Below are 16,534 nucleotides of genomic sequence, written 5' to 3' on the forward strand. Positions count from 1 at the left end.
TGCATTTACTAGTAAACTGGTAAACCTTGAGACCAACATATGACCGACTGCTATCTGTTGTGGAATTTTCCTTATGTTACTCTGTCCTCTGTGACTGTCTACATCTAGAAACTAAGCTGCGTAGTGGAGGGAACAACTCTGACTGGCTCATAATCAGATTATGATTTACGGAGCGGTAGATTGGCTTTGCAAAAAGAAACGGAGCGTTCTATGAAATGACGCATTTAAAATATTGCTCAATCACGCAAATTTGATTGTAGGAAGCCAAAATCGTGATCGTGATTAAAATTTGATTAATTGTGCAGCACTTTAAGTCCTTTTTCAGTTCTAGTAACTGCAGATTATTCTTACATGTGTTTATGAATTTTGAGTCATTACAGTGTTGCAGTTAGGTTATCTCTATGTAGCCTGGCCATTAAATGTCCCTTCAGAATGAAATGAAAGAATAATGAAGACTCAGAAATGGCAGAGTAAGTAGCAGAGACTTCAGACTGCAACTTCCCTGGATTTTCAGTCTACTTGTAACCTTTTTAGACTGATCTTGGTTTAAATGTAACAGGGATGTGGAGGTTGCTGAAAGTCAGGCCAATCAAGCTTTGAGATATGTTACCTAGCCAGCGGCGGCATTTATTTGGCTTTTCCTGTTTAATTTTGGTTAAGTGAAGCCTTAAGTGTGATGATAAAGCTGAGCCCTTATAACGAGCTTGGTCATAGCCATCGGGCACTGGGGTATAAGCCAGCAACTCATCACACTCAGGCTGCACTCCTGTCTGTGCTAACCACAGCTCCCTCATCCTCTTCGACATTTATGTGTAATGGTGCCCAGTGGGGTAATAAGGCCAGCAAAGAGATAATTGCAAACAGGGTCTCTGAAAGAAGAGCCTATTAAAAAACAAACTCGGTCAAATCAGAAGTAGTAAGCAAATCATTCATTGAAGGGACAATGAGGAGCACTGTGATGGATTGCTGTACAGCTGCGGTTTATAAAACCACTGATAAATTATGTGCCATATGAATTAGTCTCTCAGAATTGTATGTTATCTAATACGAAGCATGCATGATCATTTAGGTCATCTCACCAGAGGATTTGCTTTCACCTGGACGTGATGAGCACCAAGGGTTCCAGTTCCACTTGGTTAAACTGTGGCTGTGTGGTATCAGCTGCTTTACAACTACACACCACTCAGGGTCTACAGTTTTCCATTATGGGAGATATTGAAATCCATAAGCTGAAAGGTTATTGTTCTGAAGGGCATTGCCATTGTCTGGAGTGTCATCAGTTATGTTTCTGTAGTTTTAACTTCTCTAAAGTGATGTCATAATCTATAACAAAAATGTTTTCAATTGGCCTACAATAGGAAACAGGCTGGAACTGTAATGGATCTTTCTCCTGCGTTTTTAAATACACTTCTCTTCATTTTATTGCTTGAAAGGGTGCCAGTATACCACTTTTACACATCCTGACTAATTGACCTGCGAAGTGAGTGAAACACTGGAGGGTGCTCACTTTTGCCATTGTTGTTTTTAGTGTGTATCCTCTCATTTCCCACCTAGGAAAATGTAAAACGAACACTCTGGAATGATAATTCTCAAGTGATGTGTGTCGGTTCTTGGGAAAAATGCAAGATAATCAGCTTGACTAATTTCAACATTGTATCGGAGTCATGAACTGCGATTGTGTTAACTGATTACCTCTTTGTTACACGCAGACTATACAATGTCTAGATTAGGTACTTTTGCCAAATATATTGGTGCTGTATATTACTGTCCATTTGGTTGTGGAAAAGTTCCTACCCTCCCCAAAATCCCATGATCCTGCAGTCCCTTGCTAGCAGTTACATGTTCACTCTGGAATGTGCATCCACTTTTCTCACACTTCATGAGAAATTTCTGTCTCTTTCTGCTCTGTTTGCAACCAACACTGAGCAGAACGTACCCCATCAGCTGTTAACCAGCAGAGGAAGCTTAATGTTGTCCAGAAAGACTCTGCACTTTGGGAAGCAAACGCTGTGAGAACACATTAAGCAGTTCCAGAAGGATCAGAGAGGACACCTCTCACACTTTAGTGTTTCTGACTTTCCTAATGTGGAATCCTGGAGCACACCTGGTGTCAGGGATTTCATAAAGAACCAGTTAAATGTCCAGTGTCAAATGTTTTTTGCAGGAGGCCAAACTATTGTTACATATTGAATTCCTTTTTAAATACACAGACAGTGCAACAAATTAGAAACACACAATTGACAGTTGTCAGTTGTTATACATCTTATGCTTCACATCTAGAGTGTCTATTTCCCATGGCTCACTTTGGAGACTCATAACCAAACTATATGCTTATTAGATCATTGTTCTTTACTCTGTCCTAATTCAGAACAAATGCATTGCACTCATACTTTCCTCATGCTCGAAGGGTCACTGAATGTTTATGTATGTTTTAATTTAGGTTTAATCTGAGGGTTCTGGTGCTGTAACCAACAACCTCTATGGTTATTATGACGAGGGTTATAACTATGCTCCGAAGATTAACTGCAAATGTAATGATGATTACCTTTCCGTGGAAACCGTTCATGCTGTTTGAATGGCATATAATCGACTCTTTCCATAATGCACTCTTCTGTACTGGGCTCTTAGCTTTGCCAGCATAGAATAAAACATGAAAATTAGGAAGTTTTATTCTTTCCTTCTGACGACCACTGTCTTTTGGGTTCCTCAAAGAACAGGATTTCTTTTATGGGCACTGAAATTGCAAATTGGACTACACTAAGATGCCTCTGTGTTTTTCTTTACACAGTTACAGTTTCGTTAATTTATTCTTATTCAGGTGCAGATGTACCATGTCATCTTATGGTGTAAAATGTTCTACAATGGATGGAAAAGATTTTTCTATTGTAATTCAGGCTGGTGATGACTCGTATTAAGGTCACAGAAAGTGGAGGGAGACTTGGGACTTACAGGGAGGATTAAATCTTACTGTAAACCCTGCTAGCTTGTAATGAGACGCTGATGATTCTTCCAGGCCCACCACACTTTTCTGTCATCAAAGCAGACAATAGGACACCTCTATCCCCTGCAGGAGGACACAGTAGGAACACACAATGTTCCAGAAATGGTGTTTTTCTGCCAGTTGCTGTCAGAGATTGTTTTCTTTTTTATACATTGATGGAACAGTACAGTCATATTTCACTTTGCAGATATTTCATTTCTAAAAAATTGTTGAAACAGCACCCCTGTAAAAACCTCTGTGGTTGGTCAGCACTTGAAGCACGGAAAAGAAGAATTGGAAAGTTGGCCTATGGTCCATGTGATCTCATTAGCCCGCAAATTATTTTGGTACAACACATTATGATGTCATATCACTCTTAGATATTCCTGGAATGTTGCTTTTTACAAGAGTCGATTGGAGTGCATTTCCCTCAAGTAAACCTTTAAACTGATTTGTTGAGGTTGGCTCTTTCAACATACTGTAGGACTGTGAGATGCCTGCTGGTTTCAATCAGCACTTTCCGAAAAAATAAAGAAAAAAAAATCTCACTGTCCTACAATTAATCCCACATGAGTTACTGTCCTGTGTACAGTATGTCTTTGGTTAGAAGAGCTTTGTCACATAGATCCACACATTTAAGGGTGAGTTGGAAATCCTGAAGCATTGGGTTTGCCATGGAAATCTTGCAAAATAAAGCTTGTTTGTGTTCTATTATAAAATTAGGTCATACACAATATAGTGCAGTCTTACAGGACTCACAAGGAAAACATTTCTTTGATGTACTTGAATAAATCAATCAAAACAAATAAAATAAGTTAAATAAACAATGGCAAAACAGGCCCACAGGTCTTTAGTAATAGTAAAAGGCAATATTTTCAAAGTAATACATTCCAAGTAACATACAGTATACTCTAGGCCTGTTGTGCAACCAACAGAAGCAGGGATCATTCTCTGTCCCTTATATTATACAAATAACGACATAGATGTTTTGGAACTTTTGATATTTATTGCCCCTCAACAGGCCACAACTGGGCAAAATTAAATAATGCTTGTCAAGCACTATAGCAAAACTAAATAACAACTATATATATACTCTTTTGTGTGTGTGTGTGTGTGTGTGTGTGTGTGTGTGTGTGTGTGTGTGTGTGTGTGTGTGTGTGTGTGTGTGTGTGTGTGTGTGTGTGTGTGTGTGTGTGTGTGTGTGTGTGTGTGTGTGTGTGTGTGTGTGTGTGTGTGTGTGTGTGTGTGCGTTAGAGCGAGGGAGAAGTGAGCGAGTAGCCACTCTAGATTTATAGTGTCTATGTGTTCTGACCACAGTGGAAAATCATAGCAGGAAAAGCCCCCCCCTTGATCTCATAACGCCATACCTGTCTCTCGTTGACTGACTTGTTTGTGTTGTTCGTTGTGTCCGAGTATGCGTGCTTATGAACACCTGTACAACTCTACCTCTGATTGGCTTGCCATGAAATTTCACTCAACCTCAGCCAATTGTCAACATTTATGCGCTTGTCTTGTGCATGGGCCAGTAACCAAGGAAGAAAAAAGTCTCTGCCTCTCGGCTCAGAGATCAAGTTGGTCTGATGAAAAAAACTGCTTTAAATATAGTAACGCGCCGCGTTTTTTGGCCGTAACGGTAACGGCGTTAGTAAGATGGGAAGAGTAATCACTTAGATTACTTGTTACTCAAAGAAAAAAAACGCCGTTAGGAACACCAATATTTTATAATGACACACACACGTATACATATAATTTTTTCTCTCACTTTTTTTGATATTATTGTCCCTCTGAGTCTGGGGCCTGACACCTCCAGCACTTCACTGAGTCCTTTAGACTGTCTGTCAAGTCCAAAAGGTGTCAAGTAAAATCAGTTGATAATTTTGAATGGGATAAAACTAATTCTTTTATCCTTTGACATTTTATAAGTTTCCACAGATCCCCTCCCACTCCTGTTCACTTAGTGAAAGGTTATCTTTAAAGCATTAGGCACTATATTGGCCTGATCAAAGATCTCTGAATAATTAAATAAAGCCTTGTGGCCTGCAAAATGTCACAGTAATACCAGCAAGGAATAAAGTGATTTTCAATTAAATCTGATGTTTGCAGGTACAAACTTTGGGTAATCAGTGTAAACTGTTATGTTTTTGGTTTATTCTTTGGTAAAAGTATTTGAAACCGATGTGTTGGAGCTATTCATTATTTTGTTATTGTTGGAACTATTTATTGTTTTGTTATATATAATAGTTACATATTTAATTTATTTAATTTCAGTTTTGCTTGAATTATACAGCTACATAAGTTTGTTTATTATTAATATTTTATTTGGGTTATTTTTAGTATCTATTAGTACTTTTGTTTTGAAGGTACAAGGCAGCCTTAGCCACCAGGTGTAGTCTACATATATGGGTGAACAGGTACTGTATGTGGGAGGTAGACCTCCCACCTGGGAGAGCTGATGTGTTTTTTTTTACCAGAGCCTAGACGCTATTGATCCTTCTTGTGAAATGTTTGTATGCCGACAAATTGAATTAATAAACCTCACAGAATGCCCTCTCTGCCTGGACAATGAAAGTTTTAATATCTGCGTAAGATTTATTCCTTCGGTGCCTCAGTTGAACATTGAGTTTTAGTTTGTTTTGTTCAATCTGAAGACAATTCGCCACAACACGATGTATAGCTCATAGAAGAAAAAAATATAGAAAGATGCTCATTATATAATATTACAAGCTAATAAATTAAAACTCAATCAATCAGCAGGAAATGATGTCGTAAATTATGTAGATTCCTTTCATGTGACGAGTTACCAAAGTTAGGTGGGGAGGCATCCGCCTTGTATTATTGACATGCTCAGAATTGCTGTTATATTTGTGTTTATGTTCTCTTTAAACAGTGAATGGCAGGCTAATAGTCCTTCAGTTTGCAATTCATAATAGGTGGGAGGTTAACTATATCGGTGGAGCTCGTGCTCGCATCTGGCTGCCAGATTGGAGTTGAGTACCTGTGGATGTGGGAACACGTACAGCTCAGGTCTCAATGTAAAAATCTAGACAGCAGGACCTGACTCAACTTCCATTGTTTGTTTCAATAGCATGGAAGGCATGCAGTCTTGTAAGGATGGTACTTTGTTTGGTAGGTTAAGGTTAAGCAAATGTTTTCAGCATTGACCTGGTGATATGAACTGTAAAATGTGACATATGTCTCAGTGGTGGATCTTTTTCTCTCAGGTCCACAGCTGTCCATGGGAAAACAAGAGGCCTTTAAGACCTTCATAAGGGACCATGAGGACCTAGTTACCATTGAAGACAACAAAAAGGAACTCAAACAGAGGTTAGTTACCAATGAGTCTTGCATTGCCAAACCTGCCTCCACAGCGCTGCAGCGAAGGGTCTGGCTAGTCCACACAGTATTCCGGAAATTGTGCTTTGGTGTTTTGGCATTTCTTTAAACCAGTCACAATCTTCATGGGCAGCACTAAGCACCGTGCAGAGCCACGGCACCTCTGCGAGAGAGCCACGGCATGGAACTTGTTTTGGTGGAACATGTGTACGTTCAAAAGTTGTTTCAGTCGTACAACAGAAAACTCAGGTTGGACAGATAGGCTAGGGATTTGCCCTGCAGACATCTGAGGAGCAGTAACCGTAGTTCTTATAAATCAACCAGAGATAAAATTTCAACATAAAGAAAGCGGAAGGTACTGGACATCCGGCCAAAAACAGTGAAATTCTGGCAGCAACAGATCAATCTTGGAAGTGGAACGTCGTGGATGCAGACTAGTTTCTGGTAGGACAAGTAGTTATACAGTTTTGAGAAATTCATGTCATTGTGTTGCCCACAGTTCTTGTTCTGCAGTACAACACACTTTCACCTGCACTCATCAGGAAACGGGAGAAAGCTTTGAAGTGGATCGTATAAAGTTATGTCCACAACTACGAGGGTAAGTAAGTTGAGTAACAAAACTTAAGCACCTACGGCTCTAGCATATAGCCTAACATGATGTCCATAAACAAATAGTTTTTCTTTATTGTTTAGCTAGATTGAACGACGTATGACAGACACTATGTGTATATGTGAAGACCCTTGTGTGATTAACCATGTTCCTGGGATTTACTCAACGCTACAACTTTTTAAACAGACTGATATAAATTCATCATTTTCAGGCTAATGTTATATGAAGGAATGGAGACTAAATTCTGATGAACAACATATAACAGTGATGCAAAAACTGACACAATCCAGGTTCTTGTGTTCTTTCAGTTATATTTAAGTTTAGGTTTAACTACTGTCTCTATCATGAAATTAGCCAAATCCCAGGAACATGGTTAACAAAACAAGGAAAAAATACAAAGTGGCCTCATCACATATACACATACTGTTTGTCATATGTTGTTCAATCTAGCTAAACAATAAAGAAAATCTATTTGTTTATGGACATCAAGCTAGGCTATATGCTTGTGCCATATGGTGCTTAAGTTTTTTTTACTCAACTTACTTACCCTCGTAATTGTGGACATAACTTTACACAATCCACTTCAAAGCATTCTCCCGTTTCCTGATGAGTGCAGATGAATGTGCGTTGACCATTCTGTGTACATTGTTGACATATACTAATGATAAAGCAATGGACGTCACGGGGGGTAAATAAACTTTGAGCGCAAACAGTGACTATTTGAGTGTGAGAGCAAGGTTTTGAGGGAAATTATAACAAAATCTGAACGTAATATCAGTGAGAAATGCTCTCAAATTGAAACAGTGTGCTCTTGAATAAAGATAGAAGTATAACTCCGTACAACATTACTTACTTATTTGTTGCCCAGCAAAAATGTTGTACCTCAAAAAAACTACTGGTTATCAAATTCATTTTTGTAGTGTAGATTTTTCCCATATCTATGACTGAGTAAAAGCACAATGCAAATTAAAGCAAAACTTGCTAGTTCTCTGTCAAAGCTTGAATGGCCGTATCTTGCTACCCTTGCCTATTAACACCTGCATTCTTTTGAACAGGTCAGCTGAGGCCAGAGAAATCTGGGAGAAACAGAATGAGGCTAAAAACAGAATAAGTAAGTTGTCTCAACAGATATAAGTCACCCTCCGGAAATTACATTACATTTACGAGCTGTGAAAACATTCAATTCTACATGTCACTGTCAACACCATTATCCTAATGGCAAACAGAGGCTATGGTGCAAGCCCTAAAGAACGTTGATCATTTCTGTAAAAAGTTCTCTGGGTCCCAAAAGACAGCAGCCTACCTGCTTGGAAAAAATCTTAATGAACAGATCACTGTTGGGGTTCTGTTTGCCTGGAGTGGAGAAATGTCGCTCAGCGCATTCCTGAACTTTTCCAGGACCCAGAGGCGTTCTGGTTTCCACCTACCTAGTCTTCCAACCTGTGCTTTTTTTACTAGCCTGGCTCAGGCTGTTTTATGACTACTCTGTAAGCACACCCCTGTGTTCTTCTCAGCAATGTACTTGACAGATAGCTTTACTATGCCAAAATGAGGCCTGGCATGAACCCTAGCTTCAGTCAATGCTGAGTGATTATGAAGTTTAACTCCAAGTTTATCTGTTGTGAAAAACAAAAAAAACGGACGGTACATTTATGTATTATTAACACTTTGACACCATGGATAGTCTATAAGCAGGGAGGGAAAGAGGACTAGAATGTTTTAATGAAATAGATAGGACTGTTACTTTAAAGAAAGTTTAGTCAAGTAAAAGTAATATGACTTGTGTAAAATGTATACAAATTAAAGGAAAAAGTAGGTCAGGTAAAAGTTGTTGACATTAGAGAGTTACTGTTTGTACATTTGCTGTTGTACTCACCTATCTGAACAGCACTCTGTGAGCCTTGTGCACTGCAAACTCCTCCACAATCTATACTGGGTTAAATTTTGCTCATTCCTTCCCAGTGCATAATATAACCAGTCCACTAAACTTCTTGTCCCGTTGGGCTCCTCAAATACTTTTCAAGCATTTGGAGTTAAATGAGCACTCGGCAGTCACAACAGGGATGATCAAAAACAGTAGAACGCTGGAGCTGAGGGTTCCATCATGTTCCATCATGTTCCATCATGTTCCATCATGTTCCATCATGTTCCATCATGTTCCATCATGAGCATTTTACATTTTGTTGCAATGTGACCAGCACATGCTGGTCACATTGCAATTTGTGTGTGTGTGTGTGTGTGTGTGTGTGTGTGTGTGTGTGTGTGTGTGTGTGTGTGTGTGTGTGTGTGTGTGTGTGTGTGTGTGTGTGTGTGTGTGTGTGTGTGTGTGTGTGTTTGATTTGGGTCACTTAGCTTGCTCAACGAGCTGGTGGTCATTAAAAAAGGGTCATTAAAGTTGCGATAAACGAAGCTAAATTAAGCTCCACCAGTGAACGTTAATATATAGAACATGTACAGTATATTTTCCAGAGTGGAACAGCGGTATAGAATGTCACCTCTCCAGACATGGAGCTCTGTGGAGTGCTGCCCTCCTGTGGCCGCAACCACATCAGCAGCTTCTTCTATGCTGCAGTTTTTGTGACTTTTTTTCTTCCTCTGTAATAGATGGAGCTTGCATTATACGGAGGTACAATACTTGAACTGAAAGACCTTTAAGGCAAATTTGGGATTTGAGCTATCAGGCTGTATGAATTCATTTATTGTAATGCAATAATAAAATACTTGACTTTAACTTTTGTTTTTAAACTAAGATAAAGTAAAGTTACTGATTATTAAAAATACTCAAAGTACACAAAAAAATGACTTTGTTACAGTAAGGAGAGTAAAGGCCGGTTCGCACATTCTTCCATGCCGAAGATGTGTACCCTACGCCGTAGCCTGACATGCATCTCCCCAGAAAAATAACTACACATCACCGCAATGCAGACCGCAACAACTGTAATGGGTCCACTTGGTAGCATCGCATTTACTCATCCCTCATCCATGTCACTCAGTGGCCGGACAAGCACAGAAAAATCCCCCTCCTTCTGCCTCAATCCGTTCAATTGTCATTCACCCCATTACCTCCAATGTCTTTTCTCTTTTCTGCCTTGCAGTGATTTCAGTTAAAGTAACTGTTGTTTGACATTTAGTAGCTCAAAATCCAACATGATTTGCTCAGTCTGATGCAGACACACCAGCGCACAAGTATACAGTATGCTCTCAACGGCATAGGCCACTTGCGTGGGCCACGGTGTATGTTCTGCATAGAGCCTATGTACAACAACAAATCAGCCTTAAATGTAATTCGTTTCTATGTTTCCGTTTACTTTATTGATTATTAGGTAAAATTTGAAAGATAAAGGACATTGCATCACACATATTATGATATAGTTGGTTATGATTCCACATTGACTATAAGTCACAGTACAAGTAACTTGCAGTAATGTATCACAATGAGTTACACTGGGCTACCTAAATACAAGTCCTGTCACTAGTGGTGTTTTTCATTGCACTTTGGTTGAATTTTCCAGTAAACTCAAAGCAGTTAAAATTGGTTATTAGGGCTCAGTCTGGTTTGCATTTACTATTGCAAACTACATTTAGGAATTTCCCTGAACTGTGTGTTTGTGGCTCATTTCACATGCCATTGAAATGGATAGGTTTGCCTCACACCAGTGCCTGGCATCATTGCTACCTCAGATCACGCTTGGTGGTTTGGTAGCATTCGGCTGTTACCCTCAAACATGCCAGCATACACACCCTTGGAATTTTTTTTTTTTTTTCCGCATTCAGTCCATGAGGTGCTGACACAGCCATCTATCAGACATGTCATACATCACACAGAAATCCGCTATGCCATCATATAGTATAACTCTTCAGATTTGTTCTGCAGACATCATGGTGTGGGTGTAGTATGGAGAAACTGGATTTCATGAATTAATGTAGATTTAAAAAAAAAAAGATTAAACATTCTTCAACTTCTTCAACTTTGGAAAGATACCCTAAAAAACGATCTTGATGCTGTCAGAAATTATTGCTGTACATTGTTAGGTGCATGAGACTGCATTCTTCCTAGATGAGAGACAGTGTTTTTGATGGAAGGTGGTTGCCCCTTTGCGATGGAAAGTAGTACCATACTGTTTAGCTTAGTGTGTTTCCTTACAATCTTGGAAGCCCATGTTGCAAATTTTACACTACCTGTGTCTCATGGTTAATGTAGAACATGGAAACATTTATTATAATGTTGACAAAAGCTTTGTGCTGCTTTTTCTGATGGACGTACCCAGCATGAGGGTCAGTAGCAGGGGAGAAAGGGAGAAGTGGTATCCCGTGGAGACATCAGTATCTAAACAGTACCCTGGTTACAGTATTGTTCTTGGCCACAGTATATGGCTCTGGATTCCAATCTCACTGGAGGAGCATATACGTTCCATGCCCTTAGGTCCAAAAAGTGCAAGGATATATACTTATTCAGAGGGATCAGCGATGCACATCTTTTACCTCATGAAAGGTGTAGGGCAGCTGAAAATGAGCAATGTCTCTTGAGTTATCTGCCAGATGTGGTGGGATTCTTGCAGTACAGTCCACGGCTCACCTTTGCTGAAGTGATGCAAGGACTTTGAGAAAGATTTCAAGGAAGGCCTACTGGAGCCTAAAGCGTATATCATTGCCAAGAAGATTGTTCCAAAGAACTTGGGAAGGAAAATAGGAGGAAGAATGAAACTTGATTTCTGCAATGCATGTGGTCTTTGTAAACAACGCCCTATAAATTGTACATGAGGACTTGCAGGGCTAATGTTATCAGCTGCTCATTTGAGTTTCCAATTAGGTATCAACAACCTTTAGGTTTCCTTTAGTTCATGCAACTCTTGTGGTGGTGGTTCATTAATTAAATATTATTTGTGCACTAAAACATTTTCAGGTTTTTCATATACTTTGTGCACTGATTCAATGGTTTATTCTTCATATAGACCGATGTTGAGAAGTTGGATAGCATTGTATGATCCTTGGATCTTGAGCTAGCTTGTGGTATTGTGCGGCATATCACATGTAACCTCCAGGCCACAAAAATCACCAAATATTTTATTGAGGCTTGTAGCTTGACACCGGCCCTTTTTAAGCACGTCTCCTGACGATGTGGGGGGAAACCCTGCATGGTCTGGAAGAGTTTGTGGTGTTGAGCCTGCAGTCTGGTATTACAGTAAGCACACCGCACACCACTATTACTTAACACGTATGCAAATGAATCTTGTATGGAATTTTTCTTGTCATTGAAGTTCAGAAGTTTCAACAGAATGTTCTGACCAAAAAGTCTGTGACGTTTGACGCCTCAGTCACCACTGAGATATGTATAGTTTTAATAGCATGGTCAACCGCAACAGAGTTTATTCTTACTTCATATTTAAGATTGTTTCAGCAGAATATTTCATATCTGCATTGTAGTGGATTAGCAATACATCACTCAGGCATCAAGCACATCCAATTGTACCATGACCCTGACAAATACAGGTTGTCATTTTGTATAACTGCTTGGCCTTGGGGTTTTGAAAAAGCTTTAGTACATGCCATGACTGATGTAAGCCACACAGGTAGTGTGCACTTCATGTTGCTGTTATGTGCTCACTGCACTTCTTCACCCTGTCAACATTGTATACACATGGCATTAATATGTCTTAATCCTTTTATGTTATTGTAGAAAAAGTAGACTAAACATCCGTTAGTTATGGGTCATGTTCGAGAACGTTGTGTCTGTTAGAAGACTTGGGCTGCCCACCTGACCACAATGCAAAGCCACAGGGCGTCTCAGCTCATTTACGTTCTCAGCTACTCTAACTGCACACGGAAAACACATGGCTTTGTCAGGGCTTCCCAAACCCCAGTTCATGCTCCACAGCATTAGTAAAAACAGTGGGCACATCATGGGCACAATACGTGTGTCTCCTGTAACGTTTTCACATCATCCATTCACATTGTCACTGTCTGCTGAACCCCCCCTAATAGTCGTCTTCATTTACAAAAGGCTGTTTGTAAAGAGTTTTGAAAAATGAGCTGGTCTGCGTGTTGCGTGGGCAGATTCCGGACCGTTTTAAAACATGTATCAGTGAAATGCTGAGAGCTGCTGTAAAGCTCAACCTGAAGTCTGTAATGATAATATTGTTATACTTTATTAATCCCAGGATCTCTCTATAAGATACTCTGCTTTACTTAAAGTCACAGGAGCAGGACAGGTGTTAGTTTAAAATGCTTTCAGTGTCTTTATCTTCCCTTTGACAAAGTGAGAGCCCCACACCCCTTTTTTTTCCTTTTTGCAAAATGATACTTCATCTGGTTTTCTCGTTTTTTGGAGTTTGGATCTCGGCTTTTAGATTGGCGACAGGATCGTATTACAGAAAGAGCTACAGCACAGCACTTTCTACATGGATACAAGACCGGAGGGATTGTAATGGAAACTCACACAGAATGGCCCTTCAGTGTCTCTTTTATCTTTTAGTCTGCCTCAGTCATGCTCATTCACTTAACTCACTATCTGACACATACTATTAATGCGAAATGACATCCTGTTCTTGTCTTTTAGTAAATGTATCTGTGATTATCCCTGATTTTGTGTAAACAGAAATGACCGCAAATATGCGCTCTGCAATGGGCTTCGATCCATTTATTTTACAGTTGCCCTTTGCCATTAAAGCATTCCCTCGCAAATTCAATATGTTTAATAGGGCAATTAACTACGTCAATTAGGGGAAAAGAGACAACGAAAACAGAAGAACAGACATAAATGACTTACCCATATGTTAACCTAGTACTACAGCCACAAGAGAAGCAGTGACCCAAAAAGCCTCCCTGTTGCTTCACACAGTTCCTTTTGATACCCAAAGTATGTCCCATCTTAAATTAAGATTATCTTCTGTAAACAACTCAATGACAAGTTTATCAATGAAAGAACTATGAATTATAAATGATTTGGACTCAAAGAACTAACAATTTGTTTTTGTAAAGACAACTCAAAGTGTTTACTGTAACATCTCTTTGTGGACTAAAATCACAGTTATGCCAACTAGCTGGTGCATTAAAGGAGCGCTCCACCAGCTTAACACATGAAGTCCAGTTTACTCATCATGTGCAGTAAGCCTGTGAATACAGTTGTTTGATCTCTTCTGTGGCTGTGGAGGGAGCTTTCTAAAGTTTGAAACAATATTCCTGATAATCAGGGTTTTCTCAACTTGGACTTGGAGACTTAAAATGTTTGATCCAGAAACAAGATGCACAAAAAGTTGTAAAAAAGCAATCAATTCTAGACTCTAGATCGTGAGTTTGCCATGGTAACAGCAGCCATCAACTGAAAGCTTTTTACAATTTTTGTCTGCTATTTCACCACTAAATTCACTTCTGAGACTTTTTTATGCAAGAAATCAACTGTGTAGAGTTTGAATGTGGGCAGTTTTAATACAATATATGGCCAATTAGACATTTGCTCTGATGTTGTCGGACTTGAGAAGCTTCAGTCTGACAAACAACCAGCTGATGGAGGCCAGGATTTCTTGCTCGCCAGCCGAGAAGGCGGGGCTTGACATCAATCCAGCAGCGAGATGCTCCTCAACTCGGTGTGCTTACCAGCAGTCAGCTCCCCCTGTTGTAAAATCCAAAAGATAAAATTTCAAATTGAAAATTGTTAAGTTTTTTCTATTTGAGATTTTATTTTAAGTATTTCCATTTAAGCTTTTCCATTTCGCATTTTGAGTTTCACATTTGATGTTTGTTATTTCTATTGCAATTTTCCATCAATAAAAGATTTCAAAGATTTTAGTTTAAGCATTTATATTTAAATTTGACTTTTAACATTGCATTCACCAATAAGTACACATTCTTAGTTGCAAATTGTGTTTAAAAATGTCAACTTTAGAGGCGACCTCCAGCTCACCCAGTAAGAGCGTTTACCCCATGTTGGCTGAGTCCTGCAGCTGCCCGGGTTCAAATCTGTGTGTTATCCCCCATCTCTTCCCTTTTATGTCTATCCACTATAATAAAAGCAAAAGCCCCCAAAAAATAATCTTTAAAAAAAAGTCAACTTTAAATGTCTTCCTAGGATTTAAATCATTACTCTACAGTGCGTAGAAGGGATTGGTTAGTTTCAAGTAATTTTGGTGCCGAGTATAAACATGCACTAATGTAAAAGAAAATATATAATTTGGCTTTTTAATGTAGAAATGGGGGGGAAATGTTTTTTAAAGTTTTTTTTCATTCTCCACTCTTGCTTTTTCAGAAGAGTTGAAGAAGCAGTTGGAGATGCAGAGGAGGCAGAGGGCAGCGCATGGTAAGATCAAACAGACAATGGATATTCCCACAGCAAAACATTAACCATTTCTTCACTGTAGGACATTATAAAATCCAACTTCATCCACCAACAGCACATGCAGGCTTAATGCAATTAAATGCATCCTATGCAAAACCTCCACATATAACACTCTTGCTAAAGTTAACACTTAAGCTCAGTTCTGATCAAAAATCTGCGACAAGAATAAACTATTTTAGAACGTTGCAGGGTAAAGTTGCAGCGGTCTGAACCGTCCCATCTTAGCTCGGCACAAGCCAGCGAATCTGCGACTCAATTTGTCAAGTCTCCAGAGGCTGGTTTTAAAACATTATTTATTGCACCTGCTCCAACAGCCAATAGATAGCAATGTCAGCTTGTAAAGGCAACTACAAGCTATAGAAACAAAATGATCCATAATCCAATAAATTTTCTTTTATGTTACTGCAAGCGCAGTACATGGTAGAGCGAGCTAGAGAGTGACTGAAGAGAGGGAGCCGTGAATGAGAAAAATAAAACGTTTTCGCCAATAAATGCAACTGTAGCAAGCATTACTTAGTATCACTAACGTTATCAATATTCATATTTAGACACAACAAATGATATGTCCAGCTATTAAAAGTTCGAAAGTCTGAAGTTAGAATGGAAGTACAAATAGTCGTTCAATTGGCGATAATGCACCCTCTCATAGAATGCTGCAGACTGGTGCGTTGCAGGTAGATGCAAGCTTCAGCTTGTCTCATTGGGAATCTTTTGATTTGGATTGGGCTTTAGAATAACTGAGAATCCAGGTTTACACTCTGACTTCAAATTCAGACAGTTGGCTCCTCAAGTATCAACTGAAAAGATCTACAAAGCTGTCCCAAATGGAAACTCTGTTCATCATCGTTTTGAAATTGAACTCCTTTCAGAGTGGGGCAGGGAAACATTGTGAATCCATTGTGGGAGCGCTTGTCTTTTACAGTATGTGCAGCAGTGCCCACTTCAAACACTTTGCAGTAGTCCTTGCTTTACTGAAAGCTTAGTGACCAAAGACTGGGCGTCATAACTCTAAGACTCCTTCAATTACTCTTTTCTGACTGTTTTGATCAGTGACACAAAATCTTTGATGAGGAAATCTGATTGTAAAGCACACAAACATCTCCCTTCAGTTCAGGCGCCCAAAGGCCTTTCTTGTTGTTTTGAGTCCCTCATCAGAGAACACTTCATCCACGCAGCCTGGCTTCTATTATCCAGAGCCAAGACTTGAAAACATTGTCTTTGAAAGAAAATGCACTCACGTGTACACAACACACTCACTAGCTTCTGGACTTAAAAAAAA

General features: G+C 39.3%; 1 protein-coding gene across 3 annotated transcripts in view; it reads left to right on the forward strand.

The window, feature by feature from the left end:
• The window catches only part of kif6 (kinesin family member 6), a 59,811-nt gene that overhangs the window by 36,323 nt on the left and 6,954 nt on the right, over window positions 1–16,534 (forward strand). For all 3 annotated transcript variants that reach the window (XM_032500774.1, XM_032500775.1, XM_032500773.1), the window contains exons 14-16: window positions 6,202–6,304; window positions 7,979–8,034; window positions 15,166–15,216. In XM_032500774.1, the coding sequence (XP_032356665.1) occupies window positions 6,202–6,304; window positions 7,979–8,034; window positions 15,166–15,216 (210 nt within the window). The remainder of the gene's footprint in view (window positions 1–6,201; window positions 6,305–7,978; window positions 8,035–15,165; window positions 15,217–16,534) is intronic.

This window comes from Etheostoma spectabile, chromosome 20 (assembly GCF_008692095.1).
Source record: "Etheostoma spectabile isolate EspeVRDwgs_2016 chromosome 20, UIUC_Espe_1.0, whole genome shotgun sequence".
Classification (NCBI taxonomy): Eukaryota; Metazoa; Chordata; class Actinopteri; order Perciformes; family Percidae; genus Etheostoma; species Etheostoma spectabile.